The 20,962-nt window shown below is 49.3% G+C and overlaps 1 protein-coding gene across 1 annotated transcript; it reads left to right on the top strand.

Moving 5' to 3' along the window:
* The first annotated feature begins 467 nt into the window (after nucleotides 1–467).
* Nucleotides 468–17,700, top strand: AKR1B1 (aldo-keto reductase family 1 member B). Its single transcript, XM_055284073.2, has 10 exons — nucleotides 468–618; nucleotides 7,870–8,037; nucleotides 8,725–8,841; nucleotides 9,827–9,904; nucleotides 10,520–10,642; nucleotides 11,157–11,263; nucleotides 11,586–11,667; nucleotides 12,266–12,349; nucleotides 14,326–14,408; nucleotides 17,284–17,700. Exons 1-10 carry the CDS (start codon nucleotides 553–555, stop codon nucleotides 17,324–17,326), a joined length of 951 nt encoding a protein of 316 aa, XP_055140048.1. The 5' UTR covers nucleotides 468–552; the 3' UTR covers nucleotides 17,327–17,700.
* The last annotated feature ends 3,262 nt before the right edge of the window (nucleotides 17,701–20,962 follow it).

The following is a 20,962-nucleotide window of genomic DNA, read 5'->3' as shown; positions in this document are numbered from 1 at the left end:
ATTTTGTGAAGGTGCTTTGCAAAAAGATTGCAAGCCATTTTTCTGGCATGCACCTTTGTCTAAGAACAAAGTGCGGTAAACTATACGTGTAGTCAGTGTGATTCACATAGATTAAGGACAAGGTATTCGTCAAATTCCCAAAGAGCATCAAACTGGGGTTGGACAATAGACAAAGGCATTCTTCTGGGCTCTTAATGAAACTAAAACTTATTTCTAGTCTATGTATTTATGGGATGCCTGTTATTTTCGCTAAAGCATTCGCTTTCCCACGAGATACAGCAGCTGAGGAACTCTTTTCTGCCACGCGGGGCGCGGGCGAGCGATGGGGGCGGAAAGAATCCGCTGCCACTAGGACCTGGCGGAAGAAGCATCCCCTCCGACCCCGAGGGAACGCTGCCGCGGCACCTCCCTCGCAACCAATCAGAAGGCTCCTTCTCGTAGCGGCGCGCCAACCGCAGGCTCCCTTTCTGCCGACCTCACGGGCTATTTAAAGGTACGCGCCGCGGCCAAGGCCGCACCGTATTGGGCGGGGGTCTGGGGAGCGCGGTAGCCATGGCCGGCCATCTAGTGCTCAACAACGGCGCCAAGATGCCCATCCTGGGGTTGGGTACCTGGAAGGTAGGTGCTTGGGAGGACGCGGGCCGGGGGCTCGCCTCACACTCTCCCCGCGGCCTGTGTTGGCGAGGGACCCGGAGTGACCCTGAGCAGCCCGCGCCGCGGACGCCCGGCGTGCTGGGAGCCACGCGCGGGCTTGCAGGGCCTCCAGCGGGCTGGGGTCGGCCCTGCGGAGACCGGGGGCCTTGGCTCCCGGGGCTGGCCTTGGGCGTCAGGGCAGGCATCCTGCGAGTGCGGTTTGGGAGCAGCTCACGGGAGCCTCCGCCCCACCGCGGGCAACCCTTGATGGGCGGCCCACCAGTCCGCATTTTGGGTCCGAGCAGGCGCCCCAAGCGGCGCAAAGAGAGAGGGAGGCGGGGAAAGTGGGCTTCGCAGACCGGTGGACCTCGGGCGCAGACAGGGACGTGGAGCCGTCGGCGAGGTGTGGGAGCGCAGCCCCAGCCTCCTTCCCCTCGAGGCACCTGTGGCCCCGTTGCCTTACTTGCCAGTAGTTTGTCTCAATCGTTTCCGTTCTTGCCCTCCCTCAGGAATAAGCATCTCAACCCCATAGAAGGCAGAGAATTAAATTAGGTGGCGCGTTTGCCCGGACCCAGCTGTTAACAAGGCGCAGTGCGGAGCTCCTCGGCCAGGCGCCGCCTCGGGGTGCCCTGGTCTGGAACTCGGGAGAAAATTGGGCACCCCGTAGCCAGTTGATAATTCAGCAGGCGCTAAGGTTAGCATTTTCCCTGGAAAACCTCAACACCACACAGCGTCCCCGAGAAGTGCCTAGCCGGATGAAAATGACAATAGGACATGAAACATCATAGGATATGAAAAATGATAATATCATATGAAAAACCAAAAATAATAGCCTGATTATCTGAAAATTGAGCAACAAAGGTAGTGGTATGGGAGCTGAGGCAAAACCCAGTATTTTTAACCTACTTCTAAGTATTGCATATTATATTCCACAGCCATAACCTGGGTTTCTCTCTCTGTTTCTGTTTTTGTTTGCTTGTTTGTTGGTGACAGGGTCTCATTGCCCAAGCTGGGGTGCACTGGCACAATCATGGTTAATTGCAGCCTGGAACTCGTGGGCTCAAGTGATCCTCCTGCCTCAGCACTGTGGGTAGCTGGGACTACAGGCGCTCACCACACACCTGGCTAATCTTTTTTCTTCCCCCCAGAGACAGTCTCCCCTTGTTGCTTAGGGTGATCTCCAATTCCTGGGCTCAAAGCATTCCTCCCACCTTGCCTCCCAAAGCTACAGGTGTGAACTATCTGGCACGCCCACGTCCCAGGTTTTTCTCTTAAAATTTGAATATGGGCCTGGGCGTTGGATATTTACACACAGACAAGGGAAGAAAACAAAGGACTGAGTGAACTGTGAGATGTTTGAAATAGGACAGAAGAGTTTACATGTACCCTAAAACCTGCTGTTGAAAATTAGTAAATATAAGGTAAGAAAAAGGTCATTTGCATCAGGGAGAGTGTTTCCTGGCCAGAATGATCAGGGTACATGATTTGTTTCCTCCAAAAACTCCAGTGGTGTCTCCAAGGGTGTAATTGAATTACAACCATGACACTAAGCTAATTTCCGTCTGTTGCATGTTATGCTCTTGGAATGGATGCAGAAGGATGCTTTCTTGGCAATAGCAAATACTTTCTAAGCATGATGCAGCGCACAGATATATACATGTATCTGGAATAAAAATAACAGTACTTAACCTACGTGGGCTGCATTTCAATATTTTTTTCTATTCCATTTTTCTAAAAATTATTGTCATACCTCTAGAAGCTAGTTTTGTGACCCATCATTTGAAAATCACTACTCTAGGGTAAATAAGGAGTAAAAGTTTATTTTTTTTTTTTTTGAGACGGGCTCACCATCACCCAGGCTGGAGTGCAGTGTCATGATCATGGTTCACTGTAGCCTTAACCTCTTGGGCTCAAGTGGTCCTCATACCTCAGCCTCCCAAGTAGCTGGGACCACAGGTGTGCACCACCACACTTGGGTAGTTTGTTTTTAATTTTTTGTAAAGACAGGTCTCCCTATGTTGTCCAGGCTGAGGAGTAAAAGTTTATGAAAGAGGGTTTCAAATTATTCACTTGAGCACTCAACGCCCCAAAAAGCTGTGTATTTGTTTAAGATAACATCACATCATAACATCTGTACATTTAGGTTATGCATTCCAGTAGACAGAGTTCATTGAGAACTTGGATAATGTCTGCTTCATTCATTACTATTTCTAGCACTTCTCACAGTGCCTGGCAAATATAGTAGTAGGTATCCAAAAGTTATGTGTTGAATTCATATGAAGAAGTAAAACAACTTTAGAGATAGCTGTATGATGAAAACGCCCACTTGTATTTCTGTGGATGAGGAGATCAGGTTGGTGTAGAATTGTACGGTGGGGGCAGTGGGGAATGGTGGGTCAAACTAATGGTATAAGGATGGACTTGGAATCAACTTACTTTTTTTTTTTTTAAAGACTTAAAACCTTTCCCTTGGGCCGGGCGCGGTGGCTCATGCCTGTAACCCCAGCACTTTGGGAGGCAGAGGCGGGCAGATCATGAGGTTAGGAGATCGAGACCATCCTGGCTAACACGGTGAAACACCATCTCTACTAAAAATACAAAAAATTAGCCCGGCATGGTGGCACACACCTGTAGTCCCAGCTACTCGGGAGGCTGAGGCAGGAGAATCGCTTGAACCCCAGAGGTGGAGGTTGCAGTGAGCCGAGATCCCGCCACTGCACTCCAGCCTGGGCAATGGAGCAAGACTCCATCTAAAAAAACAACAAAACAAAAAAACCTTTCCCTTGTATGTGTGTATGTATTCTTTCACAGATGCTCAACAAAAGATGTGATCCTTTGCCTGTCTTTGTGACAGCTGAAAGAGGCCCTGCAGGCAGGTGCAGTTCCTTATTCTCCTGGGTCTTCCCATGCCGTAGCGGCTGTGTTGTACCTTTCAGACCCTCAGCAGGGCTCTGGTAGTCTCTACTCTCGAAGGTCCTCAAACTCCATTCTCTCCTCAGGTGAGGGTTTCAGGCACGTGGGGAGACCATCTCTGCCCCAGACCCATGTGGCTTGGACAGGGTTTCTTTCTGGCAGGCTTGCCTTCTGCATTGGATAGTAAACAAGGCCACTGGCCAGGCATGGTGGCTTACACCTGTAATCCCAGCACTTTGGAAGCCCAAGGCGGGTGGATCACCTGAGGTCAGGAGTTCGAGTCCAGCTGGCCAACATGGTGAAACCCCATCTCTACTAAAAATACAAAAATTAGCCCAGCATGGTGGTGGGCGCCTGTAATCCCAGCTGCTTGGGAGGCTGAGGCAGGAGAATCGCTTGAATCCAGAAGGCGGAGGTTGCAATGATTTGAGATTGCGCCACTGCACTCCAGCCTAGGCGACAAGAGCAAAAAAAAAACTCCATCTCAGAAACAACAACAAAAACCCATCATAGCATTGTAAAGCCAGGAAGCTTTTAAAACAGAGATGATGTCTGGTGCCCGCCAGTGTCTTGTTACTGATAGTGTTTTTAATCTAGTTGAAAAATTGTTGGAGGTAAAAGTCATTGTAAGTCTCCTATGTATGCTCACAGAATACTCCTAGGGCTGAAGGTACAACTATGTTTCTCCATCTTTTGCCATGATCACTACCTCTCTCCCACCTAGAAGCCTCGTGAGACTTTTTTTCCCCCTAATTTGCCCCAAAATAAAATCGTAATATCACAGATAATACTGTACTGCTGCTTATGGCCAGTAGCCTTCTAGAGGGTCACAAGCCATTCTATAAGCTGAGGGGGTTTTTTGCCCCAAAGAACTAATTTTTGTCTCTTTGGGGACAATAGCACCCACTTTGAGAATGCATGAGGTAAAAGAAAATGTGCCAGGAAAGACTTGCTCCACCTTCCCCAAGTAGGGTAAGCTTGTGATGGCCCAAGATCCTTGGATGGGGTGAGGGTTGAGGCGCTGTGGGCATGGAGGTAACACAGGAGCTAGATTTACTGTTCACTTCCCTGGTGTCTCTAAAGGCCTCATCTCCTCCTCTTCAAGACCAAAGACATTTAAATAAGCCCTGCCCCTACAGGGTCAATCCTGGTCCATCCACATCTCAACTAGTTGGAAACAGCAGTGTCTTAGAATTTGGGACAAATTGATTAAAATAGAACAGGAGGAAGTTAATTTCTGCTGCCAAACCTGATTCTGAGTGATCGTTTCCTGTTGCTTGCTCCAGGATTATCCGCACACCATTCTCATACTTCCTACTCAAGACGGTTTCTTTACCCAAAGTGAAGTTTCCTTTGCCCCCTCCCCCTATCCTTTCATTTCAATAGTAACACCTGCTAACTAGGGAACATTTCAAAAACGAAAAGAGTTCCCTGTTCCCAGAGATTCCCGTGGTTAATATTGCAAAATACCCAATCTCTGAGATACTTTGGTTTTACCATAAACACTGTCCTGTGACCGTCTTCCTGTTTAGCACTGTGGTTTGCCTTTTGACTTGCAGAGGGAAGAGAGGGAGGGATATCTTGAAGTAACTAACAAGACCTGTAAGCAAAAGGGAAGAGGACTGGGTTTTAAAAGGAGTGTTGTGTCTATCTGTGTAGGAGGGAGACACTGATTTTAGTTATCAGTGTCTCAGAGTTGGTATTAGCTGGCCGGTGTTATCAAAGGAGGAAGTAGGACCCCTGTCTTGAAGCGGTGGTGGAGGACTCAAGGGCAGAGGCTTCTCACTGCCATCACTTGGTGCCATCAGCCCAGAGCATTGCAAAGTCACTGTCCAACGTAGAGCTTTGCAGAGCCAGAACTTCCAAGAGGAATGGGCATGCATGGCTTTGCCCATCAAGGGCACACAGATTAGTGGCAGGATCGGGTTAGAAACATGTAGGATTTGTATGATTGAGCTGTAATTGGAGTGTTTCATATACTGCGTTTCTACAGCTCTCATCAGTGGTGGCTGTGCCAGGACGCCACCCAGCATGTTTTCATAGTTTGCCTTCTTTTTAGAAGTCAATCTGGACCCCTCCTTCTGTTTGCATTTTCTCTTTGTTGACATGGAACGGGGAGATGTTGTCATCCTGTGTTGGCATTCCCAAGTTTAGTGAATGGTTTCTCACCATAGCTTAAGTTGGTTGCTTCATTTTTCATAAGGCAAATTAATTTCTCTCAGAGAAAGGCTGTACATTGAGATCATTAACATAGAATGTGGTTGTGGATCCTCATACATTTTCATTGCAGAGGTGACTTTTTCCCTCTAGCACCTTTGATCAGCCTCCCAGCACACATGTCTCCAGCGAATGGCACATATCCAAGGAATGATCAGCAGCTTCTTCGTGACCTCTTGCAGTCATTGCTGTCCTTTACTTTTCTAGAAAAACCACTCACAACTTTTTTTTCATTTCATGCCAACTGTTTGGCAACCTTGATTATCCTAGTCTGTGCTCTTTTGGTTCCAAAGAACTGAAAAACCACTTTAATCTTAAGCAGGAAAAAAAAAAAAATGTGTGTTTGGGGTGGGGATTGATAGACTTCCCAAACAACAGCTGCTGACATTAGGTGTCTCAGATTCAGGGTTGTAAATGTTGTCACCAGGATTCGGCCTCCCTCCGCTTTCCTCCAGCAGCTCCAGGCTGACATTCTCCCAGCTCAGTGACCCCAGCAGAACCAGGGCTGGTCTTAGTGGTTCCAATTCAAGTGCAAAGATTGAGTCTCATGGCCTGGGTTGAGTCATGTTCCTGTCCCCGCACCAGTTGCATGGCAGGCGGTGCGTGGCTAGGCCGAGCCTGTGGAGTGTGCCCTCAGCAGCTCCTCAGAGAAAAATCAATCAAGGCACTATCAAGCCTGGAGAAAGTTCAGTGTGTCCCGAGCAGTTTCCTGCCTGGGCCCCAGTTGTTCTCTCTGGGGTAGGGATGTCCTCCGCTCTCCCTGCTCTCATCAGTGGTAGCTGTGCCCAGACACCACTCAGAGCCTGTGGTAAGGCATTCTTTCTGGAAATTGAGATTCTCTGTTCCTTCAACCGTGCCGAGTGGGGAAGGCTGCAAGAGCAGCTTCTGAGGTCCTCCAGTCAAATAAGAGGTCGCCAGGTCTTCTGAAGGTCCCCTCTTAACCCACACCTTCGATGAGCATCCCCACCCTGCCTCGCTGGTCCCTCTGAGGTGGAGAGTGAGCTCCATGCTAACAGGCTCTGGTAATGGGCTTGTTCAGCTGGGCCCCTTTCTTCCCTAAAGCCTGTTGAAAATAGCTGATGTCAAAACACAGATGTCTGCAGCTGTTATGGCCCTGGGGGTTTTTCTTTTGTTTCTACCCCAGCTCTCCAAAGGAATGTGCTCTGTTCATTCAACATCCCGCTGCACACGTTTATTGCTCAGCTCTGTGATCATAGCAGGATAGTGAAAGTTGGGGGATACGTGTCCACGCAGCCTGTCTGGGTACCAGTGAAGTGCGATGCCATGTAGGCACTTCCTTCTCCTCCTCAGTAGCCAGGCTCCCCACAGCTGTTCTGGTCACTCAGATGGTCAGGTGGCTTGGCCATGGACACCCATTTAGTCATTTTGCCGGGTCAGCCACTAACCATTTGGTGATCTTCCATGATCCACATTCCCCCTCGTTTCCCTTTAACTCATTTTTCTCTGCTAATATCTCTGAGGGGCCATCTCCCGTGTCTCCACCCCTTGAAGCAGATCCTCATACAGTGAGAACTGACACACGGGCTTTTGAATAAACATCAGTGATGTGCTTGACTTCATGATAATCTCCCAGAACCGCTTGAAAACAAGTGAATGCCGGTATCAGAAGCCATGCATGAAAAGAGAGCGTAAGGGACAGGCATTTGCTGGCTGAACTGGGGAGCCAAATGGGAATTGGGGTCCATAGGACATCTATTTTTGAAATATTTTGAGATATTTGAAGGAAGTCGTTTCCCTTACTATCTCAGCATTCAGAGTGTGGGGAAATGCTTTTAATACAGTGGTTTGCAAATCAGTGGATGCGAAGAAGCAAGTAAATGAGATGGCTTCAGCATATCTTTTAAGTGATCTGACCTGAGCTTAAGTGGCTGTCAGATTCTCCTACAGGGCAATGCTGTGTGGCCTTTCACTTCCATCCCCCGCGTCTGAGGTTGGTAGTCCAGAATGCTGCTGAGGAAGTGCACCTGGTCTGTCTTTGCTGAACAAAGTGGCAGGCTGGTCAGCAGGGTTCGGGGCTGCCACTGCCCCTCCTCCTTGCTTTGCAAACTCTGCATTCTGTGGGGCTCACGTTCTTTCTCCTTTCAGTCCCCTCCAGGGCAGGTGACTGAGGCCGTGAAGGTGGCCATTGACGTTGGGTACCGCCACATCGACTGTGCCCATGTGTACCAGAATGAGAATGAGGTGGGGGTGGCCATTCAGGAGAAGCTCAGGGAGCAGGTGGTGAAGCGTGAGGAGCTCTTCATCGTCAGCAAGGTATCGTTCCACGGTGGGGCTGGAAGGGGCTCTCGGTCCCATCATCTGTTGATGTGTCAGCCCAAAGCCAAGTCCACACTCAATACAGCTACACTTTTCACTGATGGGCGATTCTTCTAGGGGAAACGTGTCACCCACGGCCATACAGGGCTCCAGAGCTTGCCCATCCTTGGCTCTCTGTTGAACTGTCATTCCATCTGGGCCCATTGCTTAGAGTCCCACGCTGATGAGGCTGAGGTTGTGGATTGGCCCTCCCTCTCCACGGAGTCGCTTTCAAGGATGGAACTTGGTTCCCATCTGCAAACTGAATCTCCACTGCTGGCCACTGTCTTTGACCTCAGATACTGATGCACAAAGGACATGAGGCAGGAGGATGGGGCTGGCTCCACAAACACCAGCCCGGGGGGAAAGATTCGAGAGTTCTTGCTTAGGCCTAGGGCAGGCTGGCCAATCTGTCCATTCCATTTTGTGTCCTCTGTTTGGTCCTTGTAAGAGGTCACTGTGACCTGGTCATCCTGCCTGCCTTTGGAAAGTTAGGATCCAGTACGTAGTGGAAATGCCCTCACAGCCATTCACAGCATCATGGTGAAACAAATGGGTTTTGGGGAGAGGAGAGTGCTCTGTCTTTCCAGCCAGGAAGCTGCCTTGTGGCCGGCAGTGATGACATGTGCCCTCTCGCTGGCTTAGCTGTGGTGCACGTACCATGAGAAGGGCCTGGTGAAAGGAGCCTGCCAGAAGACACTCAGCGACCTGAAGCTGGACTACCTGGACCTCTACCTTATTCACTGGCCGACTGGCTTTAAGGTATGGGATGCCTGGTGCAGACCAGGTCCCTTGGGGCTCAGGTGCAACCTGTGGTGTGTTTTGAGCTCCCTTAGCAGGTTATTTGTAGGTGACTTTCTGTTCTTGCTGCTCAAGGTATAGCCAGTGGACCATCAGCACTGGCATCACCTGTGAGTGTCTTAGAAATCACAGTCTCGGGCCCCACCCAGGCCATTTGAATCTGCACCAGTGGTGACTCATATGCACACTTCGAAGTTTGAGGAGCACTGCTTTTTGCCAGTTGGTAGTTGTGCAATTTAAAACTGTCAGCAAACACGGCTGCTGTCTGTAGTGCACACAGCCATGAGGCACGGTCAGCCCTGGCCCTCTGCTCCAGGCACGTGCACACACACACCCCCCCACACACGAGTCCCTACCCATGTTCTACATGCATACCCTATCCTGTGGAGGCCCAGTAAATATTTGCAGTCTGGTTCTTTGCACAAGAAGAACTTGAGAGTTATTTTGTCTTTTGCCTTTTTTCTAGCCACTGCCTCAGTTTTCTGCTGTGAGCCAGGTTCGAATTGTGGGTTTAGCTTTATCCCATAGCCCTGTTTTATTGCACCACAGCATGTCAGGGCTGAAGGGACTTGACTTTTATCTTTTGATTTTAGGGATAAGCTGGGGAGGCTGGGCCAGCTGGTAGTTTTATAGGCCAGTGACCCGCCAGGCCTTGGGCCCTGTGAGTCCTGGTCCTGAGTCCTTCCTGTATCCACACATTGCAGTCAGTGGCGGGGCTAATCTCTGTGGCCAAGTAATGTCCATGTCTCCATCTGACAGTCTCGGCTCCAGCCTGTTTGATAAAGAAGTGTTGGCTATCTGCCTGTTTCCTTTTCACAGTGGCACACAGATTCTCCCTAGCCAGCTGTGGTGGTTTAGAATTGTTTTAGATGCCAGCTTCCCCCAGCAGGTCTGTGAAGGACTATTACTGATTGTTTTGTTTGTTTGTTTTTTATTGTAATGACAGCCTGGGAAGGAATTTTTTCCATTGGATGAGTCGGGCAATGTGGTTCCCAGTGACACCAACATTCTGGACACGTGGGCGGTAAGACAGCCCCTGGTTGGACCTTGTTTTTTTCATGACTGGTTCCCTCTTCTTCTTAGGAGCAATCTGCCTGCCATTTCTTACATTGCATTTTGTTATTCTGTCCCTGTTGTTTGTTCTTCTTTTTTCTTTTTTTTTTTTTGGAAGGGGGCGGGGTCTCCCTCTGATGCCCAGGCTGGAGTGCAGTGGCACAATCTCAGCTCACTGCAAGCTCCGCCTCCTGGGTTCATGCCATTCTCCTGCCTCAGCCTCCTGAGTAGCTGGGACTACAGGTGCCCGCCACCACGCCCGGCTAATTTTTTGTATTTTTAGTAGAGACGGGGTTTCACCGTGTTGGCCAGGATGGTCTCGATCTCCTGACCTCGTGATTCGCCCGCCTCAGCCTCCCAAAGTGCTGGGATTACAGGCATGAGCCACCGCGCCCAGCCTGTTTGCTCTTCTTATCTCATTAAAGCCAGCCTGGCTTTCGTCTCACTGTCTCTTAGCTTCTGAAAGGTCTAATTCACTGGCACTGAAGAGTGAGGGCAGAACCTGTTAAACTGGTGCAAACGACACTTCTGATCCTGTCCTTTCTGGGCTCGTTTATGCACCACACAGACACTCTTTTCTCTGTAGGCCATGGAAGAGCTGGTGGATGAAGGGCTGGTGAAAGCTATTGGCATCTCCAACTTCAACCATCTCCAGGTGGAGACGATCTTAAACAAACCTGGCTTAAAGTATAAGCCTGCAGTTAACCAGGTAAACATCCCCCAAGGACACTGGCATTGCAACGATGCTGTTTTACTGTCTGATGCTGGTAGGGATTTCTCATCCACCTCACCCAGCAAGTGGCCAGGAGGCAGCTCCTGGGCGTTGGCAGAGTCCTGAGTTATGATTCAGCATGACACAGCACATCTGGGAGAGGAAACTTACAGGAAAGAAAGGGTTTGAGCCTGGCTTGTGACGGTTTGGGGTCTGACAAAGAGGCAGCCGTGAGATCCTTAGACCTGTGATAGTTGATAAGTGGCTAAAGCCAAGAAAAGCCTCTAGGGCCCATGAGAACATCTATAATAAGATGATAATAATAATATAGTAACACCAAGGATACTACCTGGGAACTGTAGGAAGTTACAGCTTATCTGGGATATAGAGTGTTTGTTATACATAGTTTTCTGTATGGGGTAGGGAGGGACTTTAGCGTAGGAAGCTTCATCTGTGTCACATCAGCGTGTAGCCACAGTGCTCCCATCAGCTCTTGTTTTTGCATTTGCAGATTGAGTGCCACCCATACCTCACTCAGGAGAGGTTAATCCAGTACTGCCAGTCCAAAGGCATCGTGGTGACCGCCTACAGCCCCCTTGGCTCTCCTGACAGGCCCTGGTGAGCTTCCCACAGGCTCATGTTCCCGTGTCACTTGGTGAAGATTAGAAATGACTAAAAAGAATTCAGCCTCAAGGAAGATGTTTCTGGGGCTGATCTGCAAAACTTCCCCTGAGCCTCTTGCTGGTTTTCCTGGAAGGGTTGGAGTTTCTAGTAGCAAGACACCTACTCTTTTTCCAAAGGGTTGGGGGTTCTTAACCCAGCTCTGAGGAGGAGACTGGTGGCTGCCCTCTGAGGCTGATGGGAGGATTAGGGTTGGGGTTTCTGGCTGCTGTGAGTGGTGGCCGTGATGATTTGACCTGGACCATCTTTCTATCCTCAGGGCCAAGCCCGAGGACCCTTCCCTCCTGGAGGATCCCAGAATCAAGGCAATCGCAGCCAAGCACAATAAAACTACAGCCCAGGTACAGCCACTTCAGGTGTTTCTGACCGTGCACAACTCCCTGCATTCCTGATGGTCCTGTTAGCCAAGAGGAGGAAGTGACTGAGCCTGTTATACCCTCACAGGAAGTGTGGTTAGGGGTCCTCAAGTACAGAGTGGAAAGGGCACAGATGGGAGCTTTAGAAGACTATGGCATGGGCTCTTAGAGTAATAGTGCCTGCCCCCACTACTGCAAGGGTGACTGCCACGAGGGCCAGCACTTGTTCGTTGATGTGGAAGCTCATCTGTACAAATGTAAGAGCTCTTAGCCGTGCAGGGAATGTTCTTTCTCCTGAGTGGTAGTGTGCATTCCTGTCCAGTGGAGGGCCTCACTGTGGTCTCATGATATGCCTGAGACACTGAAGCGTGTGTCACAGTGGCTAGCGCAGGACTCTGGAGTCAGATCTGGACCTGAATGCGTCGCCTACCTGTTGCTAGCTGTGACCTGACATCTTGGAGCCCCTCTCTGATCCCCTGTGGAGTTCGAGCATGTCCTTCTGCAGATTGTGTGTGTGAGAGACTGAGCTGGTGGTGCGAGTGCCTGGCATGTATACACACTCACTGTCTCCCTGGGCTCACAGGTCCTGATCCGGTTCCCCATGCAGAGGAACTTGGTGGTGATCCCCAAGTCTGTGACACCGGAACGCATTGCTGAGAACTTTAAGGTGAGATCTTGGCTGGTCAGGCCTGGCCATCCTCCGTGGAGTGGGGGATGGGGGAGGCGTCTCATCCTGTCCCTGGAGTGTCATCTGTGGGATCCCCACCATCCTCTCTTCTGAGGCCAGGGAGCTGTGGCGAGCAAGCCATAGATTGGGACAGACACCTCACCAGTGGAGCCGTGTGCAGGGGCAGGCCTTTGGGCCTCCAGGACCCCGTGCTGTGCACGCACACACCTACACCTTTGCTCAGGCCCTTCGGCCACACCAGGAAGTTACCCGGAGAGAATCTCGCTCTTGAGCTTCACGGCCTGGACCTGCCCTGCAGTGGAGCTCTGTTAGTTACCAGCTGCATAACCTTGGGCAAGTCACTTAACTGCTGGATGCCTCAGCTTCCCTATCTAAAATAACATCCATTTTGAGGGTTGTTACGAAGATGAAGTGATGCATCAAAGCACTTCACATGGTGCTTAATACCTTAGTAAGTGATTGAAAAATGTTGCTGTGCTGATAAGTCCAGGGACTGCAAAGGACCCTCTGGGCCATTTAGCCCACTCACCAGCTCTGCAAGGAGTTCGTATGATGATGGGCAGAGCCTAGACGTGTGTCAGGGCACTGGCGAAGCCCTCAGTGTAGCAGCTGGAGCAGCTCAGGCTACCTGGCGCCACCTCCCTCCCCGCCTGCCCTTGCAGCATTGGTGGCGGGGGGGGGGGGGGGGGGGGGTGGAACACACCCAAAGGAAAGCAGCTCAGGGCAGTCCTGATGGCCCAAGAGCCTCTGTTCTCACTGAGCAAAGTGGCTCTGCCAGGGATGCTCTATCTTTATCCAAGATCTGTGCCGAGCGCAGCACAGCAATGGGCCTGGAGCTCTTGGGCAGGCCCCAGCTCAGGTGAGCAGCTGATTTTGCCCAATTCCACTGCTCAGAGGCTGTGGCCGTAGTGCCTGCCACCTGTCATGTCTGAGACAGGGATGAGAGTGATCCCTGAAGAGGGAAGTGGAGCTTATTGTTCAGTAGAGGAGACGGTTTTCTTCTTACGTGCAGGTAGATGTTCTAAGTACACAAAATGGCAAAACAGTGGCCACTGAGGGAAAGGCATATCCCACCAGAGATGCATCGTTTGTTTCATATTTCATTTTTTAAGGAATTCGGAAAGAAAAAATAAATGATTAATCTCAAAATGCTAACCTAATTATTTTAGTTTTGCATCTTACTGTGTAGCTTTTGCACATTATTCTGTGATCATAATCACAGAGCCTGTAGCAGACTCTCTTTCTGCACATTCTGTGATCATCTGAAGCTAAGAGCCCTTCGGCTCTGGGAGCGTGTATCAGCCTCTTGTGGGTCTCACCCAGTGGTGCCTGCCTGCCTCCCTCCCAGCCTGCATGCCAGCTGAGTTCTGTACCGTCTGCTGCCTTCATGCAAGTGGTTCTCTTCTCCCAGTATACCTTTCTTGCCCTCTCTGTGAAAACCTTATACTTCTTAGGCCATGCCAAATACCATCTCCTCTTCAGCTGTGGTGGTTCAGTTTCTCAGCTGGAATCCATTTGGAATACCTCTGCCCTTCCTGTGCTCTGTTGAATGTCTTATACAGTGTGTGATTAGTTATTTGTATTACAGTTGTAGAAATACCTCTGCCCTTTGTTTGCTTCATAAAATAGAGGCAAAGACACATCTTACCCATGATTATATTCCTCACTCCAGTTTATCACAATAGAAGTGCTCAGTAGTGTTTTTTGAAATGAAATAAAATGTATCATTTCCCTGGGAGGTTCTGGAAAGGAAGGACTGTTTCCATCGTTCCATATATTATCTAGCCCAACATGCACATTTCCTGAATACTAATATATCAGCTTTTTCTAAGTTCAGTTTATCTTATTGCTCCTCTCTGCTCAAAGCCATGGAAGACATCTCCTGGGTCCTGCACAGTATTTTGTCTTTCATTTTTATTTGCAGAGCTTACTGGATTTTTTTGTTTGTTTCTTAGGTCTTTGACTTTGAACTGAGCAGCCAGGATATGACCACCTTACTCAGCTACAACAGGAACTGGAGGGTCTGTGCCTTGTTGAGGTGAGTGAGCCCCATAGTGAGGAGCAGTGCCCAGGAGGTCCTCAGATGCTGCAGAGCAAGAGTGATCTCTGCAGGCCTCAGCGCCCATGTGCTCCCGTCACAGCTGTTCTTGCTTTGCACATTACCTTGCTTTCTCAGCCACATGACTGCATCAGCTGAACTGCATGGAGCCAAGATGCCAAGAGATCCGCTCTTGATATCTTCTTCCAACCCTGGGGCATTGTTGGCCTGGCCTGAAGTAACTACGTATTTTGGCTTTCCATTTAATTTTTAAATCCTAGTGGTTCATCTGAAACTAGGTGATCCCAGGTGACCCTGGATCAAACTCTGGAAGAATCTGCCTGTGACTTTTTGTCTTAATGACCCTAATGAAAGGGGTTTGGTCAGGAGCCCCTGGGGCTGGGGTTTGAGACAGTCCCAGCTCTGACCCTGGTAAGCCACATGGCTCCGAAACGGGCCCTCCTTCTGAGCAGCAGGCACCTCAGTTCCTCCAGCCACACATCCTCTGGTTCTGTTTCCTCTGCATGGTAGTTTGGAAGGAGCTGCCTAGGAAGGTTTTCTGTGGGGTTTTCTCTTTTCCTACCTTTACATTACAATAACTAGGCGACACATGTAACTCACTTTCTGCTTTCAAGAAGGAACTTTTCATTTTGCAGTGGAGACTGAGACCCTGTTTCTCTCTCACCACCCTTATTCTCGTCTGAGCTCTCTGTTTCCATACTTCTCCTTTAGTACTTCCTGTTCTGAGCAAAATTTGAACATTCCCTAAGACGGGGTGGGCTACCAGCTTTCCCCTTCCAGTGTCTGTCCCCTCTCCCTCCCCGGAGTTTGCACTGCTGGTGGCTTCAGCCACCGCCCCAGGCAGATGTTTGCCCAGTCTGTGTCCTGGACAATAACTCTGCCCTGCTTCAGGCATGTGCGTGCCTGGCAAGCCTGCTGCTGCCACACTGTGGCCTCACACTCAAAATAGGCCACAAACAGAGCATGTCACAGGCAGCCCCAGGCCAGCGCCCTTTCAGACATCTCTGTTAATGCTACTCAGCCCTAGACATTAAAATCATTTTTGGATCTAGTGGACAAGGAGGAGAGGAGTGAATCAGTCAGCAAGCTACATTCGTTCTCCTTTCAGAATGTCTCCCATTCATCCGTCTTCCTTTTGCCCTCCCACTTGAGACAGAGTGGATTGAAGCTCTCAGGGCTGAGGAACCACAGTGGTTTTCTCATTGCTCCCTTTACAGTTAGACTCCTCTGCCCTCCAGTATTGTGCTAGAAACCTGTGTTCGATTATCCTGTTGCGTGGCGGTGAGTGGGAGGAAGAGGCTAGCCCTGACATGCCCAGGTCTCCTAGGGAGTTTTCGCTAACTACACACACGCCACCTCTCTGGCAGATAATGCTTTACTGAGCCTGACCTGCTGATATCAGTGTCACTCTCTTTGGGTATACAAAAAAAGGCAGACCACGGAGAAATTTTGAATAAGAGTTACAGACTGTAAGCACCCAGCTCAGATTACATAACTGTGGCCTTGCATGAGCTGCCCAGCCATCTGTCCAGCGTTCCTGCCTTTATGTTCCTAGCACAGCCATTGGCCCTACTAGATGGACAGTGAGTGAGCCTTGACAGACACATCTGCACCTGTGCTCCCTGCCCTGTTTCCGTATAAAATCTCCGACCGTTGATTGGGCTCACTTCAGCCCCCACTGATACAAGGAGGCTCCCTCCGTCCTCAGAGCACTTACTGTTGCTTCTCTTATCCTTTGAGATTCAGTCACATACAGACTTTTAACATCCCTTTTTTTTTGAAATGGGCTCTTACTCTGTCACCCAGGCTGGAATGTAATGGCATGATCACAGCTCACTGCAGCCTTGACCTCCTGGGCTCAAACGATCCTCCCACCATAGCCTCCCAAGTAGCTGGGGCTATAGGCATGCACCACCATGCCTGGTTAATTTAACAATTTTTTTTTATTACGATGGAAATCTTGCTGTGTTGCCCAGGCTAGTCCCAAACCCCTAGCCTCAAGTGATCCTCTCACTTCAGCCTGAGATTACAGGCGTGAGCCACTATGTCTGGCCTACCTTCTCATATTATTACACAAGATGTTTAAGACCACAAGATGCTGTCTGGTCCTGCCAGCTAGACTGAGTTACTGGGAGGCAGAAATCGTGTTGCCGTCCTGCACGGCCCAGGCACAGTGCTGGGCACATTATTACACCGTCTTATTGTTTAAGACCACAAGAAGCTTTCTACTGAGTTACTGGGAGGCAGAAATCATGTTGCCATCCTGCATGGCCCAGGCACAGTGCTGGGCACATTATTACACCCTCTTATTGTTTAAGACCACAAGAAGCTTTCTACTGAGTTACTGGGAGGCAGAAATCGTGTTGCCGTCCTGCACGGCCCAGGCACAGTGCTGGGCACATTATTACACCCTCTTATTGTTTAAGACCACAAGAAGCTTTCTACTGAGTTACTGGGAGGCAGAAATCGTGTTGCCGTCCTGCACGGCCCAGGCACAGTGCTGGGCATATTATTACACCCTCTTATTGTTTAAGACCACAAGAAGCTTTCTACTGAGTTACTGGGAGGCAGAAATCGTGTTGCCATCCTGCATGGCCCAGGCACAGTGCTGGGCACATGGGGAGGGTGGTGTCCCTCATATGTGTGCTGCTTGATGACAGTAGTGGTAGAGGGGTCTGGAGGGTGACTGGCTTCCCCCAGCTGCAGAACCATCATCTGCACACTCAGAACTAACTTGTTGCCTCTGAGGTTCTATTTTATTTCTTCAATGAGACACATGATTTCTCTGTTGGGAGATGGGTATGGTCAAAATCACCTCTTCAAAAAGCAACTGTTTTCTCCTTTCTCCTGACAGCTGTACCTCCCACAAGGATTACCCCTTCCATGAAGAGTTTTGAAGCTGTGGATGCCTGCTCATCCCTAAGTGACCTATACCTGTGTTTCCTGCCTCATTTTTTTCCTTGCAAATGTAGTATGGCCTGTGTCACTCAGCAGTAGGACAGCAACCTGTAGAGTGGCCAGCGAGGGCATGTCTAGCTTGATGTTGGATCTCAAGAGCCCTGTCAGTAGAGTAGGAGTCTCTTCCAGTTTGCTTTGCCCTTCTTTCTACCCTGCTGGGGAAAGTACAACCTGAATACCCTTTTCTGACCAAAGAGAAGCAAAATCTACCAGGTTAAAATAGTGCCACTAACAGTTGAGTTTTGACTGCTTGGAACTGTAATTCTTTCAGCAAGACTTCTCTTTGCCTCAAATAAAAAGTGCTTTTGTGTGAGCTTGGTTTTGTGAGCTTTGGTTTTTTAAAACAATAGCAACCTTCTATCTCACTTTCAACCATCACTCTCGAAATATACCCATAAAGCAGGCCGGTCAGTGATGCAAAAGGAGTGAGGACTTGACTTTTCTACAAGTCTTCAACTATAAGTTGGGGGCCCCTCACCCCAGTACTTTACCCATTTAGCTTTAGGGTTGTGGGTCTCATCCTGGCTGCACACTGGGTCACCTTTGGGGGCTTTAAGGCTGGTGACGTCTGGACCTCGCCCTGGAGGCTGATCTGATTGGGCTGTGGCCAGGACAGCAGGAGTGTACAGTCTCTCCAGGTGATTCCAGGGTGCAGCCAAGGCTGAGCCACAGCTTTAGGGTAAGCCCATGTTCGATTCCACAGATTCCTTGGTTGCTCCTACGTGTGAAGGCCAAAGTTGGTGTTTACTAAGCAGCACGACCTGAGAGAAATTGCTTTCCTGAAGGCTGTTGTCTAGACGAGAGGAAAGAAAAGCATAAATAAATGGCTTCCAATTGGATAAGGATGAAATAGGGCTACAAAAGTAAAGGCTTTGAGGCGGAATACTGTTGCTTGTTTTTGTTACCGTTTCTTTATCCAGAGTTAAGTTGACAAAGGCCAAGAAAGGAATGGAATAGACAAGTGCCGACTTGAAAGTTCATCAAGTTAGGTTGTTTTGTGGCTGGCCTTGTTTATTGGATAATTAGGACCCCCATGATCAAGTCACGTTACCTGCTTTGCAGGTGATCTGTGTTTAAGACGCACCTCTAAAGGTATAGTTAATTGGGCAGTGGTGGTTCCTGGCCCTCACCCAGGGCTGGAGGGGCACACCTAGCCCCTCTGCGGCTGGGGTTGAGCCCGGTGGAGAACCCAGAGCCCCACTGCATGGGCTGCCCTTACTACCTGGCAGCCTGGGGCCCGGGTCCCTCGTGGCATCTGCTGATCACAGTGGTCCAGGTTCCCCTGCCGGAGTAGGCAGGTCACACCTTATCCCAAGTTAAACTGCAGACCTCTTATGTCGCCCTCTGATGATTAAGAGTAGATTTTAGTTTTGTTACAACAGTTACGTCAAATCATCTGACCTGATCCCCACTCTGTTTCTCCAGTTGGCTTCAACACTGTTTGGAAAAACTTCAAGGTAGTCACTGGTAAGAGTTTTTAAATCGGTTACCTGCCTTCTAGATCTCTGCTTAGGATAGACTATTATAGCATGACAATTTGAGACAGCCCAGGAGCATAAACAAGATAAAAGGCAAGCTGTGCAACCTCCACTCCCTACTTTCCAGCAGAAACCTCTGATTTTTTCTAAGGACTGCCCCTTAGGAGGCTTGCCTGCAGTGGAAGAGGAGGAAGAGAAGGCATGCCACAAATGACAGGGAGAACAGCTGGTTCTGCATTTTGAAGTGCCAATCGTATTTTCAACAGTCAGCGGCTCGGGCTGAGGTAAGGCCCGTTGCTTGTATGCTGAAAAGTGTGGCTTAGGGAGCAGAAGCTGAGGCTGTGGAGCTCAGTGGAACCAGCTTCATTCCACTAACAATTCATCCAAGGAGTAGATGGATGCAAGAAGGTCCGTGGATCAAGACAGGTGCTGCTTCATTCACCAATGGAGAGCTCCATTCTTCCTTCCCCTTGTGGAATCAAAACCGGTACACCTTCCTGGGCAGACTCCAGCCCAGCCTCAGGACTGGTGGACTCATCACGATGAATGAAGTCACCCTTCAGAAGGCAAAGTCAGTGGCAGTTACAGAACAATGGTGCTGGCCCCATCTCTGGGGCCAGCATACATTCATGAAATATCTAGCTGGCAGGACCAGACAGCATCTTGTGGTCTTAAAGATCTTGTGTAATAATAGGAGAAGGTAGGCCAGACATAGTGGCTCACGCCTGTAATCCCAGGCTGAAGCGAGAGGATCACTTGAGGCTAGGGGTTTGGGACTAGCCTGGGCAACACAGCAAGATTTCCATCTTAATAAAAAAAATTTTTTAATTAACCAGGCATGGTGGTGCATGCCTATAGCACCAGCTACTTGGGAGGCTAAGGTGGGAGGATCGTTTGAGCCCAGGAGGTCAAGGCTGCAGTGAGTGTGAAGTTGGGGGCACAACATACATTCATGAAACTGGGGTTTTGCCAAAATAATGTTCCAGCCAAAGAGCAGAATTGTTAAGATAATGAGACCAATGGAAATACGGAACTAAATAGTAAGTCACACGGGCAAGTAAGATCTGCATTGGAAAATATCTGAACAATGCCTCCAGAGACTTGATTTCAAACAGCATCATTTTTCAGGATCTGATTTCAAAGAATGAAGTTTCTCAACACTATGTCCTTTATGTTGATAAAATTGCACAAACTGCTGTAGTGCAATGTCCTTGCTGCTCTCTATCACAGCTTATCACGGGGCTCATTGGCAGGACCCTGGGAGGGTGCCCAGCCAGGAGAAGCACAGTCAGTACTGGATTCAACCCAGGAAGATTTCTCTGGAGGGGCGTTCTGGGAATTCATGGCTCTCTAGGATCCAGCCCCCTAGGTTATATCGAGTCTTTCTGTCCCTTGAAGGCAGTGGAAGCAGCTGATGGCTCCTCAGTTCCTCTTACAGCCCCAAATCCCAGTGTACCCTGAGGTGCCAGCTTCTGTTTTCCACACCCTTCTATCCAGTTTCTAGAACACCACCTGGGCACAGAGTAAACTCTCAGTAATGTCAATTGCATGAATGAGTGAGTGAGTGAACGAAGAGTTTTTCTTATAATGCCTATTAGAACCCCCAAGTTTTGAAATCAGTATATATTAAACCCAAATGCTAGCTGTTCAGTTCTGATCCTGGCCCATAATTCACCAAATGGTGGCCAAGAGTTCTATGACTATAGACTCTTAATTGCAGTTCTACTTCGAATTCATTTAATCTATCAGCCTTCATTTCCTCAACCTACAAAATGCCTACCTCATCGTGGTCATGAAGACTGCATGAGATAACTAACGAATGTAAAACCCCCTGTCCCAAGGCCTTGCACACAGCACTCAAAACATGCTAGCCATTATTGTTGATATTGTTAATATCATTATAATCAAATGTTCGTACAACAGAAGCAAACCTATCCAGCCCCTCAAGGCTGGCAGGTGATGCCCCATGGGGCAGAGCTGTGCCCTGAGAGGGGCTTTTTCTCTGCAGGAACATCACTCCATCCTCACACAAAGGAAGGGATTCTCCTGACACACTTATCAGTGAGCAGCACACAGTTTTTGTTTCCTACCCCTAGG

This window comes from Symphalangus syndactylus, chromosome 6, assembly GCF_028878055.3.
Source record: "Symphalangus syndactylus isolate Jambi chromosome 6, NHGRI_mSymSyn1-v2.1_pri, whole genome shotgun sequence".
NCBI classification, from domain to species: Eukaryota; Metazoa; Chordata; class Mammalia; order Primates; family Hylobatidae; genus Symphalangus; species Symphalangus syndactylus.
This window is presented reverse-complemented; position numbering and strand designations above follow the sequence as displayed.

What these genes read in the sequence shown, in the direction of transcription:
- AKR1B1 (XM_055284073.2), top strand. Translation starts at nt 553, where the DNA reads ATGGCCGGCCATCTAGTGCTCAACAACGGCGCCAAGATGCCCATCCTG. An exon ending in ACATTCTGGACACGTGGGCG is followed by an intron (nt 9,905 to 10,519) that starts GTAAGACAGCCC and finishes TTTTCTCTGTAG; the next exon opens with GCCATGGAAGAGCTGGTGGA. An exon ending in AGGGTCTGTGCCTTGTTGAG is followed by an intron (nt 14,409 to 17,283) that starts GTGAGTGAGCCC and finishes TTCTCCTGACAG; the next exon opens with CTGTACCTCCCACAAGGATT.